The sequence below is a fragment of the Odocoileus virginianus genome, chromosome 9 (assembly GCF_023699985.2).
Source record: "Odocoileus virginianus isolate 20LAN1187 ecotype Illinois chromosome 9, Ovbor_1.2, whole genome shotgun sequence".
Lineage (NCBI taxonomy): Eukaryota > Metazoa > Chordata > Mammalia > Artiodactyla > Cervidae > Odocoileus > Odocoileus virginianus.
The window spans coordinates 50,996,050-51,015,997 of NC_069682.1; the positions used below are offsets into that span (position 1 = coordinate 50,996,050).

At 52.9% G+C, this 19,948-nt stretch overlaps 2 protein-coding genes across 6 annotated transcripts in view; both read right to left on the reverse strand.

Moving 5' to 3' along the window:
• Positions 1-9,331: 9,331 nt before the first annotated feature.
• On the reverse strand, positions 9,332-16,225 carry MTG2 (mitochondrial ribosome associated GTPase 2). 5 transcript variants are annotated; one of them, XM_070472444.1, is made up of 7 exons: positions 16,065-16,225; positions 14,318-14,542; positions 12,463-12,610; positions 11,715-11,830; positions 10,843-11,061; positions 10,540-10,678; positions 9,332-9,816 (listed from the first exon to the last, which is right to left on the reverse strand). In XM_070472444.1, the coding sequence occupies exons 2-7, from the start codon at positions 14,519-14,521 to the stop codon at positions 9,422-9,424; spliced, it is 1,221 nt and encodes a 406-aa protein (XP_070328545.1). In that variant the 5' UTR covers positions 14,522-14,542; positions 16,065-16,225; the 3' UTR covers positions 9,332-9,421. The 5 variants fall into 5 exon arrangements, with proteins under 5 accessions (XP_070328545.1, XP_020756780.1, XP_020756781.1 ...); XM_020901121.2 differs by lacking the exon at positions 16,065-16,225 and adding an exon at positions 15,492-16,058; XM_020901122.2 differs by lacking the exon at positions 16,065-16,225 and adding an exon at positions 15,488-16,058 and having other exon boundaries at positions 14,318-14,526.
• Positions 16,226-16,321: 96 nt separating this feature from the next.
• The window catches only part of SS18L1 (SS18L1 subunit of BAF chromatin remodeling complex), a 28,312-nt gene continuing 24,685 nt past the window's right edge, over positions 16,322-19,948 (reverse strand). The window contains exon 11 of the mRNA XM_020901123.2: positions 16,322-18,941. Within this exon, the coding sequence (XP_020756782.1) occupies positions 18,915-18,941 (27 nt within the window). The 3' untranslated portion in view covers positions 16,322-18,914. The remainder of the gene's footprint in view (positions 18,942-19,948) is intronic.

Below are 19,948 nucleotides of genomic sequence, written 5' to 3' on the forward strand. Positions count from 1 at the left end.
TTCCTGAGGACTTCGTGGGGGTGGCCGAGCATCAGTTGGAACCCGCAGGGACACAGGAGCACCCAGGCGGGCATGAGATGCAAGCCTGCCCCTCCACCTGGCCGCAGTGTCTCTTCAAGAGGGGGAGGGGGCACTGTGATGGGGAGAGAAGGCGAGCCGGCAGTCATACGAGGGTTTAACCCCAGTAAGGGACACGGTGTCCCAGCAGTGCCCCACCCGCCACTCCCTCTCACTTCAGGCTTGAAAATACACCGCACAGCTCCCACCTGCTGCAGCCTGCCTGCCCCAGGACAGGGGTTCTCACTGTTCTCAGCCATGGGGAGCTTTCAGGGGTGTGGAGGCTGGAGCCGAGCTCAAGAGGACGATGGCCCAAGGTGGGGAGGCATCTCTGGTAGCGTGGCTTCCTGGCCACAGCTTGGAGGCGGGACCAAGTGTGATGGACAGGGACAGGGAGAAGGAGATGAAGAGGACGGTGCTGGGCAAGCCTGAGCCCATTGGGCTCCACAGAGGGGCAGACACTGGCCCAGCTGCCCAGAGTCCACTTGGAAAGAGGGCAAGACCAGCCCAACCTAGGGGTGACATAAACATGGGTGGGTCAGATGCCACTGCCTCCAGGAATCTTTCCCTCCTTTCCAGCCACAAGGACCCTCCCTGCCCTGACTTCACGGACACCCCCTGCTGTGCCGGCACAGCATCCACAGTCCTGACCACATCCTCTCTTCCTCTGGCTGAGAGACACTCGGCGGCCTCAGTGCCTTACGGCTGGGTGCCGTGGCTCCCAAATCCAGCAGTGAGGTCCAGATAGTGCTGACTCCCACTACAGCAGGGGCGCAGCTATTCACAATGTTTAAAACCCACAATCTTCCTCTTCCAGACATTTTTTTCACCAAACTGGTCCCCCTTCCCCTCCATGATCTCCGTCTACCAGAGAGACCCCTCTGGTCCAGGCAGGGCAACAGTCTTGTTAGTGGCCCAAGGGAGGGCCAAGCCTTGGGTCCACTTTGGGCCTGGGCACTGTCGGGAGCTGAGCACTGGGAGCAGGGAAGTGAGGCAGGATCGGCAGAGGCCACCCACTGCCTGCGGCCAGAGCTTGGGGAAGCCCTCACAGCTCTGGGCCCTCTGGGTGAGGCTGGCCACTGACTTTCCCTGCGGCCCTGCAGACCCGCCTGGCCCCCGGTCTGTGGGCGTCATCTCACAGCCCAGAGCTGTCTGGAGAAGGACAAAGAACCCATTCTCTGCAGCAGTGGGCGCCTCTGTGCTGCCCGCACAGCCAGAGCCCGCGCTGCCCCTCAGCCCGGCCCTGCTAAATGGCTACAAATTGGAGGATAAAAGTGCAGGCTTTCAAGCAATTTTGCCTTCAATCTCTGGCAACTGCCGCTCCCCAAGCTCCCTTGCAGGGGTGGAGGAGGAGAGAAGAAAGACACAGAGTCTATTGGGTCGTGTCCTGCCACAAACAAACCCGCCAAGGGGGCCTTTCTCCTCGGATCCACTGCTGGGAGCAGAGACAAAGCCCAGAGGCAGGAGCTGCCACCCCCGTGGGCGCCACCCACATTGGCAGCTGCTGTTTACTGAGCACCTACTGTGTGCCGGGCTCTGAGCCGGCCATGGGCTGGTGGGAGGCAGGTAGACAAACAACTGGCCCATAAGCAGGGCCGTTCCCACGGGGGTGGAAGACGGGGTTGGGGGGACCAACTGGGCGGGGGGGGGCGGCGGCGCCTGACTCATCAGCCATGTGGACAAGGAGCCTGTCTGCAGAGCTGTTGTTTCATTCCTTCATTCCACAAACCTCCACTGACGCTAGTGGTGGGTTTGAGCCCATGGGCTGAAAGAAGGGCATGTAAGTGAAAGGGACCCAGATGGACAGCAGCGATGCTCCGGGGCCTGGAGGCCGAGATGAGGAGGGTGGCCTTGCTTCTGAGGACAACGAGGCCACCAGAGCGTGAGCCTGAGGCCCTAGGATGGAGTGCAGTCAGGGTGGCCTGCCTGTGTCAGCCCAGCCCTAATAGTGGCTACCTGGGGGATTTGGGAGGACAAGTGCAGAGACTGGCAGAGGCACACAGCCGAAGAACTGGGCAAAGGCCTGAGGCAGGGTTCTGCCCTGGGCACTCATGGGTGACCTGGCTCCCCTCAGGGCCAGATGTTGGCCCTCAGGGAAGCAGGGCTCAGGGCCAACAGGTCTCCAGGGTCCCCCCTCCCGGGGCTGGCACTGGCTCCATCTGTCTGGCCACCCCTCCCACTGCGGTGCTGGCTCTGGGAGAGCCCCCTAGGAACTGGCTCTGTGCAGCTGCTGGGTGTGGGTCCTTCCCACCCTGGGGTGAAGTTCCAGGACACTGGCAGGCAGCTCCCATCCTTCTACAAAAGGCTAAATTACTCAGCAGTCCTTTGGGGCATCAGGGTCATGATGGGAGAAGCCTGGGATCAGCTGGCAGGGCTTCTGGAGGTCTGAACCATGGGGAGACCCACCCCATCTAGCCCCTGCCTCCACCTCCCATCCCGACACTCATGGCTGGGCTCAGGGGGTGCAGGAACCTTTCCACCAACATTTATTGGAGCCTGTGTCCTCAGGGACTCCCCACAGAGAGGGGTGGGATCAGCTCTACACTCAGCAGGCCCTGACAGTTGGGGGCCTGGAGGCTGGGCAACTGGCTCATATCCCACACTCAGCAGCCAGTAGGGGCCAGGACTCCATCCTCCCGCCCCCTGGGTCCCTCCAGGCACCACAGGGGATGTGGGGTGTGAGTGGGTCCCCACCCCACTGTGTCCTTCTGGGACTCACCTGAGTCCCTGGATGACGAGTACAGTGGGGAGACCTGCCTGGTGGTACATCTGGGAAGGGCTCCTATGAGCCTTGGGAATGAACTTGACTGTGCTGATCTTAACCCAAAGCACACAGTGGCACCTGCTGTATGTGTGGTGCACAGGAGCTGGAAGAAGTTGCCCTTTTGGAGCCAAGAAAGTGGGAGAAAGAAGAGAGAGGTAGGAGGGAGGGCGGAAGAACCTGGACCCAACCACCCAGGCCATGTGGAAAATGTGCTTCGGGAAAACAGGCCAGGACAGGGGGCTGCCCCTCTGGAAAGCTAAGGGGACACCCTGCCCTCTTCCACCTTCTCTTCCTCTCCTGAGCCCTACTCTGGGCACCTAGAAACACATACACTCCTGAGCAAGCCCAAGGCCTCTCGCTGCCCAAGCCCAATGCCTTCTTTTGGTGGCAGCAGCTCCTGCTTTTCCTTTGGGAACCACCCCCTTTCACTCCAGTGGGTCCAGGGGCTGACACTGTCCCTGGGCTCCAGGATGGCTGTGAATCCCAGGTGTGGCTGGTTAAGAACCACCAGGGGAAAGTTGGGGCAGTGCACATCACCAGTGTGGCCAGACAGCAGCTGTCCTGGGACTTTGGGGGTCCCTGGAATGCCAATGCTCCCCTGCATCTGGGGTTCCTGGCCTGGTGGCCTCCAACACTGTTCTCTAGAGGCCTCTCCATGGAGGGAGCACCTGGTGCAGCCAAGGCAGAGGAGAGCCACACTGAGAGCTGGCAGATGGCTTCCACCTGCTGCTTTCTGAGCGCCTGGATCCAGCCTGGCCTGAAGGTAGAAACTTTTGGTTTCATGAGTCACCAAATGCCCCTCTTTTCCTAAAGCCAGCACAAAATAACATTTTGTAATGTGATGGCCCAGCTTGGCATCCCTCTGTCTTGGGGTGGGGGAGGGGAAGGAAACATTCCTGCTCATGAGAGGGCTCTGTCTTTAATAAAAAATGGGGGGAAAAATGGGGAAGTGAATTAATCATTTAGTAAATAAAAATTAGTTGTTTGTGATGATTGTGGGCTTCCCAGGTGGCGAGTTGGTAAAGAACTCATCTGCCAATGCAGGAGACCCAAAAGATAAGAGTTCGATCCCTGGGTCGGGAAGATCCCCTGGAAGAGGAAATGGCAACTCACTCCAGTATTTCTGCCTGGAGAATTCCATAGTCAGAGAAGCCTGGTGGGCTGCAGTCCCTAGGGTCATAAAGAGTCAGACATGACTGAGCACACAACACAACAGTTGATTTACAATGTTGTGTCAGTTTCAGGTGTGTATCAAAGTGATTCAAAAATGTCATGATTATTAGTAGGAAATAATGACTGTTGGTATGTTAAGTGTAACATACCGGCTCTAAGGAAGGAAGGGCAGGATGCCAGGCTTTTGGTCTGTGACATCCTTCCTATCCACAGGTCACCAGGTACTCTGCCCTGGCTTAGATTCCTTCTCCACTAAACAGGGCACCCCACACAGCACCTAGCGTCCGGCCCCCAGGGTGGCAGGCTCTGTGTCCAGAAGAGGTGCCTTGCTGTGGAGCTTGTCAGACACAAATCTCAGAGGGGCACAAAAATATCCTTCAAAAGAGAAAGAAGAAAGACAGGAGAGAAGGGAGAGAGAGGGAGGGTTTGGAGCAAAGGGAGGAGGGGGTGGTAGCGCTGGGCTAAAAATGCATCTGTGACATTCCAGAGTCACCGGCTTCCAAATTCAAACACGTCAAACTGGGTGATCTGTAAACGCTCTGCTTTAAATGCTGGACAGTCCTCAAAGAGCTCAGCAAGCCCTGATTCTGAGCAGAGGTATAGGATAGGGACTGGCCTGCCCTCTGCCTTGGGCTTCAGTTTGGCAGAACCCCAGATTCTCAAGTAGCCACAGGGGTGCGCAGGTGGGTGGACTATTCCTTGCTGGCCCCTCCCTGATGCCCTTCAGGGCCCAGGGCTTCCTGTGTCAGCCGAGGCTCTTCTCTGCCTGGAAATTGTCTGCCCCTCATCCCAGCTCCTCAAACCTATTAATTCATACTAAAGTGTGATGGGCTGACTACTCCAGAGAGGGTAGATGTGCACTTTAACAGAGGACCATCTTTGAATCGAAAGGAGTCAAACTCTAACCCAAGTGTTTCAGACTGCGAGACACCCCAGGTGGGGGAGGGCCGAGGATGGATGGTGTCCGCACACTGTCCTGAGCTCCCGCGGGGCCCTGAGTCAGAAGCCCATGTCACTGAGGATCCCAGATCATTGATGGAAGTCAATATCCCTCAGTCCGAGCTCCTGGATGGAACCCCCATGCTGGGTCAGCAGCTCTGTGGGTCACACGGAGGATTCCTGGGACCAGCGCTGGGTGCTCCCCAGAGGCCACCTAATCAGCTATGGACTGCAGACATCCCTCTGTGGTCCTGATGAGCCGGCTGGCCCGACCTCATCAGGGGAAAGCGGCCATGTGGGCCAGCGCCACCATCTGAGGGAGGGGGTCACTACTGGTGGGCCACCCAAGGACACCAGGGGGCAGCTGGCTGAAGGTTAGCACTTGGTGCAACCCTGGCATGGGCAATCAGAGTGGGCCCTCTGCCCCTCCAGGGACGGGAAGAAGGCAGGACCCTGGTGGGGTGGAGCCTCTCACCCAGGTGGCCCAGTCCCAAAGCCCTCCCTCCAGGGCCAGTGTCAATAGGGATGTGTTTGCACAACCTCCCCCTGCTTCACCCCTTCACTTCCGCCATCAGATAAAACGCAGGAGCTCAGTGCAACCTGGATTTCAGAGTCACAGCAAATAATCTGGTGGCTAAATACTGCATTCTTTGTTGCAAGTCTGAAATTCAAATCTCCCCGAGGTGGTGACCCTCCCTGTGTTTGTGGACAATGTGGGGGAGGAGCTGAGCTCTGAGGATCCATCCAGCTCTTTGGAAGCTATGGGAAGGGCCTGGGGCTGGGCGGGTGAATGGCCGGTGGCTGCCTGTGGCCCGAACCCCTGGGCTTGGCCAGGGACGGTATGCCAACATCTTGGGGGCATGGCCCTCTAGACTCTAAGGCTTGCTCTGTCCTTGGCCATGGGTCCCAGAAGATCCCACACGGGGAAGGGGCTCTGTACCCAGGGTGGGGCTGAAATGAGCAAGTTTTAAGACCTCAGGCCAGACCACGGGTGCCCCTACTCTGTTGGACCTTATAGATGCGTCCCAGGTATATAGATAATAAAACCAGGCAATAGGGGTGGGTGACAGGCATATCCCAGTGCCTGCAATAGCCCAGTGCCAAGTGTAGTGGGTTCCATGGGCTGGGCAGCCCACCCAGACCACAGTGAGGTAGAAAGCCTGCCCCTCACCCCCACCTCCATTCCAAGACCATAGCAGAAAGTGGAGACATCTCCTGGTTCTGGAAAAATACCGACCCATTGGTGCCTGGCTACTTCTGACAAGAAAAATTTTTTCTTCAGAGAATTAAAGGTTTGCAATAGGTGGGAGGGGGGATTGGGATGGGGAATACATGTAAATCCATGGCTAATTCATTTCAATGTATAACAAAAACTACTGTAATGATGTAAAGTAATTAGCCTCCAACTAATAAAAATTTTAAAAAAAAATTAAAAAAAAAATAAAATTATTTGTTCTAAAAAAAAAATAAATAAATAAAGGTTTGCAAGACAGAGACCCCTCCAGATGCCCCTCTTTGGGTACTCACACTCCTATAGGCAGCTCTGGCTCCACCCAACGCCTGAGTGTCCCCTCTGCCCTGTTGCCCTTTCACTAGAGGAGATACCCTGGCCCTGGTGGGCGTGAGCATTAGAGCCACCCTGTGATGAGACGGATGGTGTCAACAGTGCCTAGCGCTTGCTCACCTGCACGTGTGTGCATGTAACTGCATGTGTGCACACAGTGCGTGTGCTTCGTTCTGTGTATTTACTGTGGTCAAATATATGTAAAACTTACCCTTTTAACCATTTTAAGTGCACAGCTCAGTGGCCTTAGGCACACTCAGTCATGCAACCATCCCCAACATCCACCTCCAGAACTTTCTCACCTTCCCAGACTCGAGTCCACCCATCAAACCCCAAGTTCTGTGCGACTTCATCACGTGATGAAATGACCAGGCACCTCACGTGCTTTCAGAGCCACAGCCACCTCTCCACCCCCAAGCCTGACCACCACTGACCCGTCTGGACAGAACCCTCAGGGGTGGTGCCCGCCTCTCCGTGACCTTTGAATGCCCCCCCTCCACCATCTGCAAACACACTGGTGTGTACCTCCACATACATGTTTTACCCAAACTACTAAGGGCCCAGCAAGTCTGTCCTCCTGCCTCTGGTGTCCTGGCCCTGGGATGCAATGCAAACCAGTGAGCTGTGCCTCAAAGAGCCATGTGGTGGCTGATTAATATACCAGGGGCCACATGCCTGAGACAGGCCAGCACGGCCCAGGGCATGGCCGTGTAGGTGAGGCTGACTTTGATCAGATGGTTGAGGGGCCACCAGCTGGGGGGCACTCATAGCGAGTCTGAGGAAGGGCATTGGCAGCACAGAAGCCTGGTTTCCCAGAGGATCCTTACTGGAGGGTCCCTAGTGTTGCAAGGAAACAGCTGGAGTGGTGGGGCAGGGGGCCCAGGGCGAGTCAGGCCAGGCACGGGAGTGGGTCGCCAAGTAGGGGTGGGGCAAGGATCTGTGCATGCAAGGATGGGGCTGCGTACGCTGCTGCCTGGGGTGATGAGGGGGCGTTAGCTGGGTATGAAACAGGGTGCTGACAGGGCTGAAGAGGACCCCAAATTCACATTAGCTGGAAACTCACAATATGACCCAATTTGGAAACAGGGTCTTTACAGATGAATTGAGAGTAAAACAAGGGAGAAGAGAACAGGGAGGCGGCAGCCACCCTGGCCCAGGAGGCGCTGAGCCCACTGTCATTCATGGGGGAACAGAAGGCTAAGGAAGTGGAGAGAAGACCTCCGGGGAGGCTGGTGGCTGAGCTCCGGGGAGATGGAACCAGTGGGTAGGGAGCACACCGAACAGACACCACTCAGAGGAGGGAGAAAGCCATGGGAAAACCCAGGGCCCCACAGCCCATGCCCCGACGCAGATCCAAGGAGGGTACAGGGAGTAAGTGTAAGAAAGCAAAAGTCCCTGTTCAGGACCAGAGATCAACAGGTGATGCTCCAGGCTGATCAAGGTAGTTAGAGCTGCTCAGACTTCAGAGCAGATCATTCAGCAAAATGGCCAGAAGAGGCAGGTCTGGGGAGCTGGGGCGGGGGCTCTGGCTTGGCATCCACTTGGTCTTTTAAATGTCTTTAAAAGCAACCTAAATGCACTGGATGTCTGCCACCACACACTTGCTCATTCCACAAATGTATTGGTGCCCCTGAGGGTGAGGTCCTGAGGCTCTGGGGGACACAGCGAGAACTGGACAAGCCCCCGCCCCTGCAGTGGGGCCCCTGGCGGGTCAGCCACACGGGCATCTTGAGCGTCTCCGCCTCTGAAGAATGAGCGTGGCGGGGGCCCTGTGAGCAAGATGAAAGGCCGTTGATAATTAAACGCTACTCAGACCTGGCTTTACTCTTTGTGGTGGCCTGAGAGAACAAATAGATGCAAAATCCATCTCTGGTTTCCAGAACACAAGGACCTCTGAAATTACAAGACATTAAAATAAAGCTTCGGGTAAAGAACTCTTGTTCTTGTTGCAGATTTGATGTGAGATCAAAACGGAATTGCTCCTGAAAGCTGAGGCACTGGCTTATTGTTTGAGGTCTGCCCAGCCCCCATCATGCAGAAACAACGCGGGTCTGAGTGATCCAGAGGCTCAGATGCCTTGAGACCCTGAGGCCAACTCCCAGAGGGCCTGTTCCCCTGCCCCCCCTCACCCCTCAGGGACACGTCAGGGGAATCAGACTTTAGCGGGGGAAATAGAAGTTTAAGATCACCTTGCTCGATGCATGGGCTTGTCTTCATTAGGGCATCTGCAGTTGGGGGACCCTGAGGTGTGGGTACAGCTCCCAGTGACACCTAGAAATACAGACCTGTCCCTGACCACCCTGGGGCTCAGGCTGCCGACACCCTGCCTGCAGACCGCAGTTAATAACCCACCATGAGGCCCAGGTCGGATATTGGGAGCATTCAGTCGTGAAGCTCAGCTTCCACAGAGCACAGCACCGTCTGGGATGACAGGGCGGACGTCGCCCTCACTGAGTTCCTGTTCCTTCACAGCTGGGCACCTGCAAACGCTTCCCTGCCCCCTGCCTCACGCAGCAGACGGAGCATCCCTGTCAAAGAGTGTCAACAGCTGTGGCATCAGAGGCCCACCTCTGCCTCATCTGCCACCACCTACGAGTCAGCGCTGCTGACGCTGGCTCCTGTCCACGTGCCCGTCTGGTGACGTCAGCTACCATGTAGTCCCTGCTATTAATAATTAGGGGCCAATTAACACAGATGAGCCCATTGCAGCGCGTCACTCACACGCAGGCAGGCATGGAAGCACTGGGGACAGACTGGCAGGGGCAGGAGTGTCCACTGCCCAAGGGGTCCTGTCCCGGGGCAGGGGGTGTGTTGGCTGGGAGCCCCAGGTTGGCAGGAAGGCCCCTGCACCAAGGCCTCCTGATTCCTTGGGGTTCCTTCCTCATCTCCAGTCACAGCTGGCCTGCCGGGCGCCGCCTTCTCTGCTACCACCGCAGCGGCTGGCGGCCATGCTCCAGCTCAGTGGCCACGTGGCGGTCGTGCAGTTCCTTCAGACGCAGCAGCAGCTCCTCCAGGTTTTCCCCGGTGGCCGCCGACAGGGCGATGGCCTCCTGGCCCAGGCGGGCCTGCAGCTGGGGCAGCCGGGCCCTGGCCTGCGGGAGGTCGATCTTGTTTGCCACGACAGCGTAGGGTCTCTTGGACAGGCCTTCGTCGTATTGCTCCAGCTCATACCTCAGGTCATCCAGCTGAGTCCAGGGCTCTGGCACCGAGAGGTCTACCAGGAACAAGAGGAAGGGGCAGCGCTCGACGTGCCTGAGGAAGGCCAGGCCCAGGCCCCGGTTTTGGTGGGCACCCCGGATGATGCCGGGGATGTCAGCCACTGTGGAGGAGACAAGCAGACAGTCAGGAGGGGAGCCCGGGGCCTCTGAGCACTGAGACTTTCCTTCCAAGGAATATCTCATGAGGGAAGTCGTTCAATTTTCCGCCTTGCTGATTCACCAGGCCGATTCCATCTGAAGCAATGCAGCTTGCAGTCTTGCTAATGCTTTGAAATATTTGGGTGACTGGCATGACGACAGATCAGTCTAATAAGAACTACTTAACACATTCCAATCTCTCTGGCTTCAAAAGTGATTCAAAAAAGGGGAAAACGGCTTCCTGTAATCTATTAATAATTTGATTACTGATAGAAATTATGATAGAGCCCTCTGCAAATATAAAGTGCTATACAAACCACGTTGCCAGCAGGCTTACTATTTTTAATGGGTACATTATCTTCTGGAAAAAGTTTTCTCCTCTCAAAATGGTACAGGAAAAGCTTTTAAAATCACATGTAGTCCACATGACTGATGCTGCCGAATTCCCCGTAGATGGAAGAGAAGAATAGAGGCGGTGAAAAGGAGTAATTTCCTCAGGTTTGAAATTTAAACTCAAATTCCTGAACTGCCACTAACAGATGCCTGGGGGAGGGGGTGGGAAGCAAATCTAAACTGATTTTGATAAAGAACTATAATTTTTAAATGAACAAAAAACAAGTATGCATGTAAGTTACATAAGCATGGCTCTGAACTCCACCATCACCCACTCCTCTGAGAGGTCCTACCTGCTATCTGCTGGTGGTCTTCATAGTGAACAATCCCCACATGGGGGTTCAGGGTTGTGAATGGGTAGGAGGCCACAGCAGGCCTTGCATTTGAAATGGCCCGGAGAAGCGAGGACTTCCCTGCATTGGGGAATCCAACCTGGAAGACAGTGAAAACTATCACCACAGAGTCTATAACTGGCTGGGGTCAGGGTGTCTCAGGTGCGGAACAGGGGACAAGCAAGAGCAGGGCTCCTGATGAAGCCAAGAGGATCTGACAGGAGGAAGCGGGTTGCCTGGCCACCACGATGCACAGACACCCACCAGTCCAGCGTGTGCCACTGTCTTGAGCTCTAGGAAGAGGACGCGCTCCTGGCCTGGCTGTCCGGGGGTGCAAGTCGTGGGCGCACGGTTGTCGTTAGCCAGGAAGAAGCGGTTACCCTTTCCCCCTGACCCGCCCACTGCTGCGATGAACTCGTCTCCTGGGCGCGAGAGGTCAGCCAGGACTTCATTTCCCTCCTTCACCAAAGTGCCCACGGGGACCTGAAACACAACAAAGCGCTTTTAGGGGCTGGGAGGGAGCGGGGGCAGGAGGAGAACGGGACAACAGACGATGAGATGGCTGGATGGCATCACCGACTCGATGGACACGAGTTTGAGTAAACTCCGGGAGTCGGTGATGGACAGGGAGGCCTGGCGTGCTGCGAATCATGGGGTTGCAAAGAGTCGGACACTACTGAGCGACTGAACTGAGCTGAACTGAAGAGAAGGGGGTACTTCCAAGCTCCCAGAGGGAGCAGGGCCCGCAGGGGTCTGCGGGGCAGGCTGCACAATGGCTTCTCCCATTAGCACTTCTGTTGCATCAGGGTGAGCAGAGCATCTGCAAATGAGAGCGATGCTGAGGGCATGAACCCACAGCTCACATGGAGATGCCCCAGTGGGGTAGGGCAGGGGAGGCTGTGGGGCTGCGGATAGGGACTGTGGACCTCTGGGTCCCCTCGCTGGAAGACAGAATCGTCTCGTGACTGTGAACAGGTCACAGGTGCACATGGTATGAAATCGGCCAAAAAAAAAAGGAAATCAACAGAGTCCCCGTCTGGGGTTGCTCCATGGAAGACGGGCCCCTCTGGACCCCTTGAAGAACCTGGGAACCCGACGGCCCACAGGGTGGACAGGGGACTCTGTGCCTGGCCTACCCGAATGTAGAGGATGGAGCCATTCCGCCCAAAGCAGTTCTTCCTGCCGCCATCCTCGCCGTCAAACCCCTGGTACCGCGAGAGGACAGAGGACAGAGACTTGACATGCTGGTCAACTGGAAGTCAAAGCGGGAAGCGTCACCGCCCTTTGTGTTAAAGGCAGACCTGTCTCATTTCATCAAGTTTCTCTTGTTCAGATTAAGAATGCAGATGGGATAAGTTATGGCAAAAGTTACCAAACAAGCAATGAGACTTTTTGAAAAAGCTAAATTCTTATTTTCTTTTAAAAAATACTACAGTTTCCCCAAAATTCACAACTACCCATAATATCATTGTGAGTTTGAAAATAGCTGTACTTTATTATTATGTTGTAAATGGCTACTAACTCTAAGTGGACTAGTTAGCTAGGCCTTTGTGCTCCATGTGTGTAGGGGTGATCAACACCCTTTCAGCACTTGACTGAGATAGTAACAGTAACAGATTTAACCCTTGGACATATGGTACCAGAATGTGAGATTCCCTGATAGTCTTTATGTTCCTGAAATGTTAAAAAAACAACAAACCATCAAAGCTGGTTTGAAAGCTGGTTTGGGGTGAAATATCTAAATGTGAGCATCCACATAATTTAATAAAATGATGTCCACACATCGGTTTTGAATTCAAATTCCTGTTAGGGCAAGAAGGTGCAAACTCCCCATCCAGAGATAGCAGACACAGTGAACTCCCCCAGCTGCCCAAGGGCACCTGCCTCTCAGGATGACATGGCCCCCGTTGCCTCCATCACCGCCATCAGGGCCTCCAAACTCCTTCCGGGGTTCGCTGTGAAAGCAGCTCACCCCATTGCCTCCGCGTCCCCCTCGGACAAGCACTCGGCGATGATCCACAAAATGCCGTTTCTGCAGAGAGCACAGGGTGCCCTGATTGGTATTAACTCCGCAGTCCTTGCAAGGACCAAGTAGCCATTTGAAAGGTACCTTTTCTACCTAGGAAGAGCTTTAAAATTAGATGCTAATGATACTAACATTGCTAATCTCTCCTAAAATGCAAATATAAGAAAGAGTTACCAGAAGTCACTGCTATTTATAGGCAAATGGAAATCAAGGACGCAGATGTAAAGAGTGGTCAGCGTGGAATACACACCCCAGAAACAAACGCGACACTAACCACCTAAACACAGCACAGCATAGGAGACACTCCTTAAATAAAGTGTCTTCCTAGATTTTTTCAAATAGAAACACACTACTGAAATAACAGACCTTTACTAATGAAGTTTCTGTTTTTCAGCACAAGACACTGAGAGGGACACTCCCTGGACCACTGCCAGGCTTCCCGCTAAGACCAGAAGTCTTCTCTGGCCAACTGAGTAGGTCCACATTTTTAAACGTGGTGATGCAAACAGAGCTCTAATCTGTGAGCAAGTTCTTCTCCAGGTCCCCAAGGAAGCTACAACCGACCTAAAGAATTAGACTAACCAACCAGGCTAATGTTTAATAAATGTTCACTTGCACAAGATGTCCAGTTGCCCGAGGTGCCAGGGTGCAAGTTGGGGCTACCACCCCAGCCCAGCTGCCCTGTCCCAAGAAGCCTGCCTGCTTCCCACAGGAGCGCACAAGCAGATGTGGCCACCCACACAGTCCCTCCGTGGGGACCAAGGCATCTGCATTTTCATAAGCAGATCTTTTTTTAAAAAAGGAAAACACACAAATATGTTATGATGCTCTGGCACCACCACATGGAAAAACCATGAATTACTATTCAAAAACACAATGCATAATTTTGAACATGATGGAAAGCAACCTGATGGGAAAAAAGCACAACTGATGAGCACTGTACAGAAGATAAAACTCAGAGTCAATGTTTACATTCTAGGGAGGAGACATAACCAATGAAAACCTGATACATCTGAGGACACTTGCTGACTGCCAAAGTAATTTTTCCATAGGAAGTACTCTGCCCTAATGAGCCTCATGTGGAACCCTCTACCTAGGAGAAAACAAAGTGGTCTTAAACATGTACGTTCTTCACTTTGATTAAAGATCATTCATATTTTAAGTAGGTATAGAAGAACAAAAAAGTGTGAGACTTTGAGAACTATAAAACTAAACGTCTATGCGTCCCCCTCCAATGATATAAATTAAGACCTATTCACACATATTTCAGAATATGAAAGTGAAAAGTGAAAGTGCTAGTCACACAGTTGTGTCTGACTCTCTGTGACCCCATGGACTGTAGCCTGCCAGGTTCTCCTGTCCATGGAATTCTCCAGGCAAGAATACTGGAGTGGGTAGCCGTTCTCTTCTCCACGGATTTAAGAATATATATAATACTTATCTCAGACACATAGGCTAGTGATACAGGGGTCTGGGCGCCCTCCGGGTGAAGGGAGAGAACACCCAGAAGGGTCATCACTTCTAGCACACTGGGCACCACCTTGGGGCTGCCACAGTTTTGGCCAGCAAGGTACTTGGTATCCACAGGCCTTCATCTCACGTCCTCATTTCAAGGATAAATGAAGACACGGTAATGGGAGCTCAAAACTACACCCTGTGACTTCCGATGAGGAAACTGGAGGCAAATCCCTTCAGGGTTTCTAGAAGTCTCACCAGTTTTTTCTCCGAGAGTGGCTGCTTCCTGGGGGGTTCCTGGTGCTTGCTGCAGTCTGCACAGCTGACTGAGAGCAGCCTGGGAGAAGTGCGCAGCAGAAGGCGGTGGCTGGGTCCAGGAACCATGCGGGCTGCCAGCGTCCAGCACCCCACACCCTCCAACACCGCCTGGGGTCTCACTGAGAAAAGCCTCGAAGGTATCATGACTCCTTAACAAAAGGCAAACTGGCAAAATAAGACAGCTGGTTTAAACCTGAACATGAAACTAAAGAAGTGGGGGCGCCTGGGCCAGAAAAATCCTGATATATGTTTCTGAAATAAATGAGCGCACGAAAGAAGTTCTCACCTCACTCGCTACTTTCCACCCCAGTCAGGCCCTCTTAGCCCATATGCCACTTGGAAGGAGCTGCCCGGAAGCCTAGTGGTTAGAATTCTGGGCTCTTACTGCCAGAAGCCTAGGTTCACTTTGTGGCCGGCGAACTGAGAGCCCGTAAGTCTCGAGGCCAAAAAACGCTCCCCAAACAAACCCATTTGTTTCTTACAACCCTATGAGGGGTAACACCACATGTTGGATTTTTCCCATTTGCTTTTCGAGACTCTTTTCCCACCCTGCTGTTTCAAGAGAATACCCTGCAGGACCACCCTCATTGCCTTGCTGTTGGGCAGAGACTGGAGAGAGTAGCAGAACAGCTGGATACTGATTGAAGGCTGCACCGACAGCCAAGGAGCCCATGTTATGCTCCTCTGTCCTGGTCCTTCTCCTTACCCTGCGGGTGTCCAGGAGCCGAAGCAACTCCACTGTCACCAGCTCCAGATAAAAACACCAACTCTGCTGTTTCCCTGAATGCTCCCCTTCAAATGGGGGCCTTTACACCCTCCTTAAATTGTCCTCAAGAGACTGTGCCAGGATTTCGGACTCCTACATTTTGCACGCCCATTTTATTTTCTTTTTCATTTATTTTTATTAGTTGGAGACTAATTACTTTACAATATTGTAGTGGTTTTTTGTCATACATTGACATGAATCAGCCGTGGATTTACATGTATTCCCCATCCCGATCCTCCCCTCCCACCTCCCTCTCTACCCGATCCCTCTGGGTCTTCCCAGTGCACCATGCACGCCCATTTTAAAGCAGTGAAGGCTGAGACTCAAGAGAAGCTGTCATTTACCCACGTCACATAGTGTCCTCGCTGCACCAGTGATTCACAGCAGTGTTCTTCAAATGCGGGACACACACGCGACCACCGTCCAGTGCACCAAGGCAAGGGTCATTTTTAAAGAATCAATATCGTGTTCCTTAACTCTGAACGTTTCCTTTGCTAAAATCTATCTGCCTGAGAACTATTTTAAAAGCGTCTTCTCCTTTCCGCTGGTGTCTCGAGAAGGGTCCTCCACAGAAGGAAGCCCCCTCCTGATAGGCCGGCGAGCAAGACGGACCGGGGTGCCCGACCAGGACAAGTCTGGGAAGTCCAGCCTGCCCCGAGCTGCCCTCAGAGCAGGACGCTGCTTCTGCAGAACTGTTTACCACGTGTGTTCACGCTTACACTGTTCTGTACGACCGCGCCACCCCAAGTACAGAACACCACCCGTGAGGACCTCGGCCCGAGGGCGTCTCCGGGCTGCCGGAGCGCGCCCACGCGGGCTGAACGGAAGCAGCCAGCCCGTACCGGGGACTCGAGGGCGCGCTCGGTCCCACGCCCGCCCCCTACCCTCTCCCACGAGTACCCGGACGCTACCCACACTCACCACCCCGGGTGGGCACGTCACTTCCGGTGCCGCCTCCAGGGGTCACTTCCGGGACCGGCCCCGCCTGCGCAGGGTTCCCCAGCGCGCATGTGCGGGAGGGGGAAGGGCTACGGGCGTCCGGACGGAGCCGACGAGGGTTTCCAGCGAGTGGGCGGGCGTTTCCTTTGAACCCCGGGACTCCGAGATCCCGGGCCGGGCAACCCTCTCCCACCGCGGCTTCCGGCTCCCCATCACCTCACTAAAACTCAGTCTTCAGGTCGATTCTCGAAGAGCCAGTTTATTAATCACACCAAAGGCATAAAACAACTTAAGACGCCAAAGTCCGACTGAAGAGAGAAACGGCGGATGAGGACGGTTGTCCCAGGACGGCCTGTGCTCGCGAACGAGACGGGGCTATCTGCCCGGTCACGGCCGGACGGTCAGACGCCCACTTCTGGCTCCGAGGCTAAGCGGCCGCCGGCGCTCAGCGACCGCCGAGGCGAGGCTCCGGCTGGGCGCGGGAGAGATGCTCGGCCGGCCGGGCCGGGCCGGGCCGGGCCGGAGGTGCAGAGTCCAGACGCGGCCGGGGCGGAATCACCGCCCGGCCTCCCGCACCTCAGCCGGGAGACCAGGAGGCACCGACCACGCCGCGCGGACGACTCGCTTCGGCCTGAGCTTCCGCAGACAGAAGAGACACAAGAGAGTGACGAGCCGCTGGCATCACTCCCCATATTACATAAAAATGGACGGCACGTTAAATAAACATTTTGTTATTAATCATTAAATATATTAACACCAACAATCATGTATAAATTAGGAAATAAATGTACAAACTATTTCACAAAGTGCTTTTTAAAATATATACAACAACATTCAAGAAATTCTTAATGTAAGACATTTCAGATTGAAGTTTTGGGATAAGTTTTTTTCAAGTGTCCTTTTCCTTCAAAAGTATTAATACAGCACTTAAAAAAAAACACACACACGAAAGGCATATTCCCATATTGGCAAAGAATAAAAATAAACTATTTTCACAGTTCTCTGAAATGTTTTAACATTTTCAACGGGAAATTTTAATCCCCGATTGAGTCTGCAAATTACCTCTATGAAAATTGTCAGGAAAGAACAGAACAAAATGAAGGGAAATGACTCCCTAAATTGAAATTGCTAATGTCTGTGTCATTTAGCAATTAAGGGCTCTCACTTCAGTAATTTAATATAGAGGTGTATTTTTTAAGCCCTTACTAGTGTCAAGGGTTTCTAAAACCCGAAAGTCTACAAAATAAACACATATCCCACTGTCCGTGTGATTCTGTCTCCACAGAAGAGGGCAGAATGTCCTACAACAGGACTTCTACTGGATCCCAGCTGTCCCTTCAATGAGCCCTGGTGCTTCATCTGTAAAACAGCAACAGTAACTGTCTCCATGTTCCCAGTGGGGACGGAATTCATTCCGCTAGAAACACATTAAAAATGTCTTGTAGACTGCAAAGCATCCAATTATGGATAAGATACTACTTTAAAATTTTAAAACATAAGACTTCACTAAAACATCACCTTCAGTAGACTTGAGATATCAAGAATTGGATTTTTTTTTTTCTTGGTTCTTGGAAATATGTCAGCATTTACCCAAAGATGTTTTTAAAGGGGCCATAATAAATATGGGTATTATTATCCAAGTAAAGGTTGATAAAATGTCTGTATGACTTACCAGTGAAATGTAGAATTTTTCCTTTGACTTGACTTTTCCACATGAGCTATCTTTAACATTTGTGCAGAATTTAAATGGCATCTAATGTCCTAGGAATGTAAAAATGACTCAAATTTCTCTACGTAAGAGCTTTCCTTCTCTTTAAGAAGAACACAGTAAAATCAGTGGTGTTCTCTTTAAAAATAAAATGTGAATTTCAGATATTCCTAAATGAAAAGGAATGCTTGCTTGGAGATTTGAATAAGCAGGTCCCAGAAGAAGTAGTATAAAATAACTTGTCAACTCTTTGGAGAATTTGGTGTCACTATTTTAAATTATGAATTTAGAATTGAGCATATTACACATTAAAATTCCAGAAACAGCCATCTGATAAACAAGGGTCAAACCCAAAGTAATTCCAGAGGACTACCCTCTCCTTCCTTCAGTAATACAGCTTTCCCTGGGTGAGGCTGATCACAGTTGCCTTCTTGGATTCCTACTTATTTGGAACAAAGTCATTGATCCCTCTTTACTTTGTAATACAAAAATGTGTAACTTTTTGGATAAACAGAACCTGTGAGAGACACAGGTAAGGAGCCAGCTCTGGAAATAAAGGTTCACAGCCTCTCCAAGTGAAGCTTATTTATCCTTTCCATTGGGTAACAGAGACTGATGCAAACCACAGAAAATGCCTCCCCTACCTCCCCCGCATTGAGGCCCAGGAAGAGGCTGCCAGCCAGGGGCAGTGCAGCCAGTGAGAGACAAGTTTAAGACCCCCAGTACAAGCATGAGATGAGAATCAGACCTCAGGTCTGTTCATAACAGCACGCGGACTGTGGCCTCTGGTAGGTCTGTCCCATCACTGGGCACAGAAGACTCCAATGACAAAAGGACCCCTAAAGCTAGCTAGAAACATGGAGGGGGGGACAAAAAGGGACAACCTCTCCGTTGTATGAACATACAATACTATACACAGCACCAAATATGTCACACCATCAAAGCGCCATCTGGCACCAGCGTGCACGCTCGGTGTCCTACCCCGCATGAAATGTGCGCGCTTCACAAGCAGACGCTGCGTGAGGCAAGGGGCAGCCTACAGGTCACAGCCCCTCAGAACTGTCACTGGCCTGTCCATCCTGGGCGGACATGCCGCCTCAGGATTCCTCACAGATGTGGGTCCTTCACTGCTGGTAATTTCCGTACTGGCCCTGCAAGAGAGCAAGACACAGATTATACTCCAACAGGTCTGCGTGAGAGGGTCCACACCTGAGGATGAGACAGATCCCACCCCAGCCCACACCCAGGATGAGAGGTGAACGGGGCATGGTTGGCCAGCGACCAAATGCCTCAGCCTGTTTCCATGAGGCAGGTGGATAGCTGATGTTCTGGAAGCCACCATCCAGGCTGAGATGACTGACTTAGGTCAGTGTATGGAAGAGGCTGGTTCATGTGGTCACACAGTAGCTGACCACGCTGCACCTGGGCCAGGTACCCCCGACACATCCCCACCGGACCCTGCTGTGAGCAGGTTTGGGACGGGCTCCCCAGGCACACTCCCCTTGGCACCACTTCCCACACGCTCACTGGAATGTTCCAAAAGCCAATAAGGTTTGCTCCCCTAATGACTCTGCCCTGGGCTTGTTTACTTCCTGTTGAAAACTCATTCTCTACATATAACTGACTCATTCTGTATCTCTCTTTAGGGAGCAGGGTGAGAAGTATTTAAATAATGAAATACAGGACCTTACCTATTCAGGTACCAAGAGAAAAACATTCCTAATCCACACAGTGCCTTAAGGTTTTATTAGCCATGTAAACGGTCGTTAGTGCCTCTGACCTACCACATAGTCACTGATGGATAGTCACCTCTTGCCCGGGACCGTCCTCCAAGGAGACTCCAGAGTGCCCAGGACCCGTCTCCTCCCGCCTACTGCCTTGCTCCTGCCCTAGACAGGTCCGACTGTGACAGGCAAGATGCAAGCTCTACAATCTGCCCAGGTGCCATAACCTGCAGGCACGCCACAGACACTGACGCTGCCAGGCATGAGGGAAACATCCGAGGTGTGAACGGACGAGACTCCAGGTGAGTTTAGGACACAAAGAGCCAGCTGTGTCTGACCGAAGTGGCAATTTTTAAAATCCTTACAGGCTCAGAGAATTCATGTTCTGGAGGAACCTGGGGAGCCAGCCTGTCCCACTTTATTATTCCTCGTGG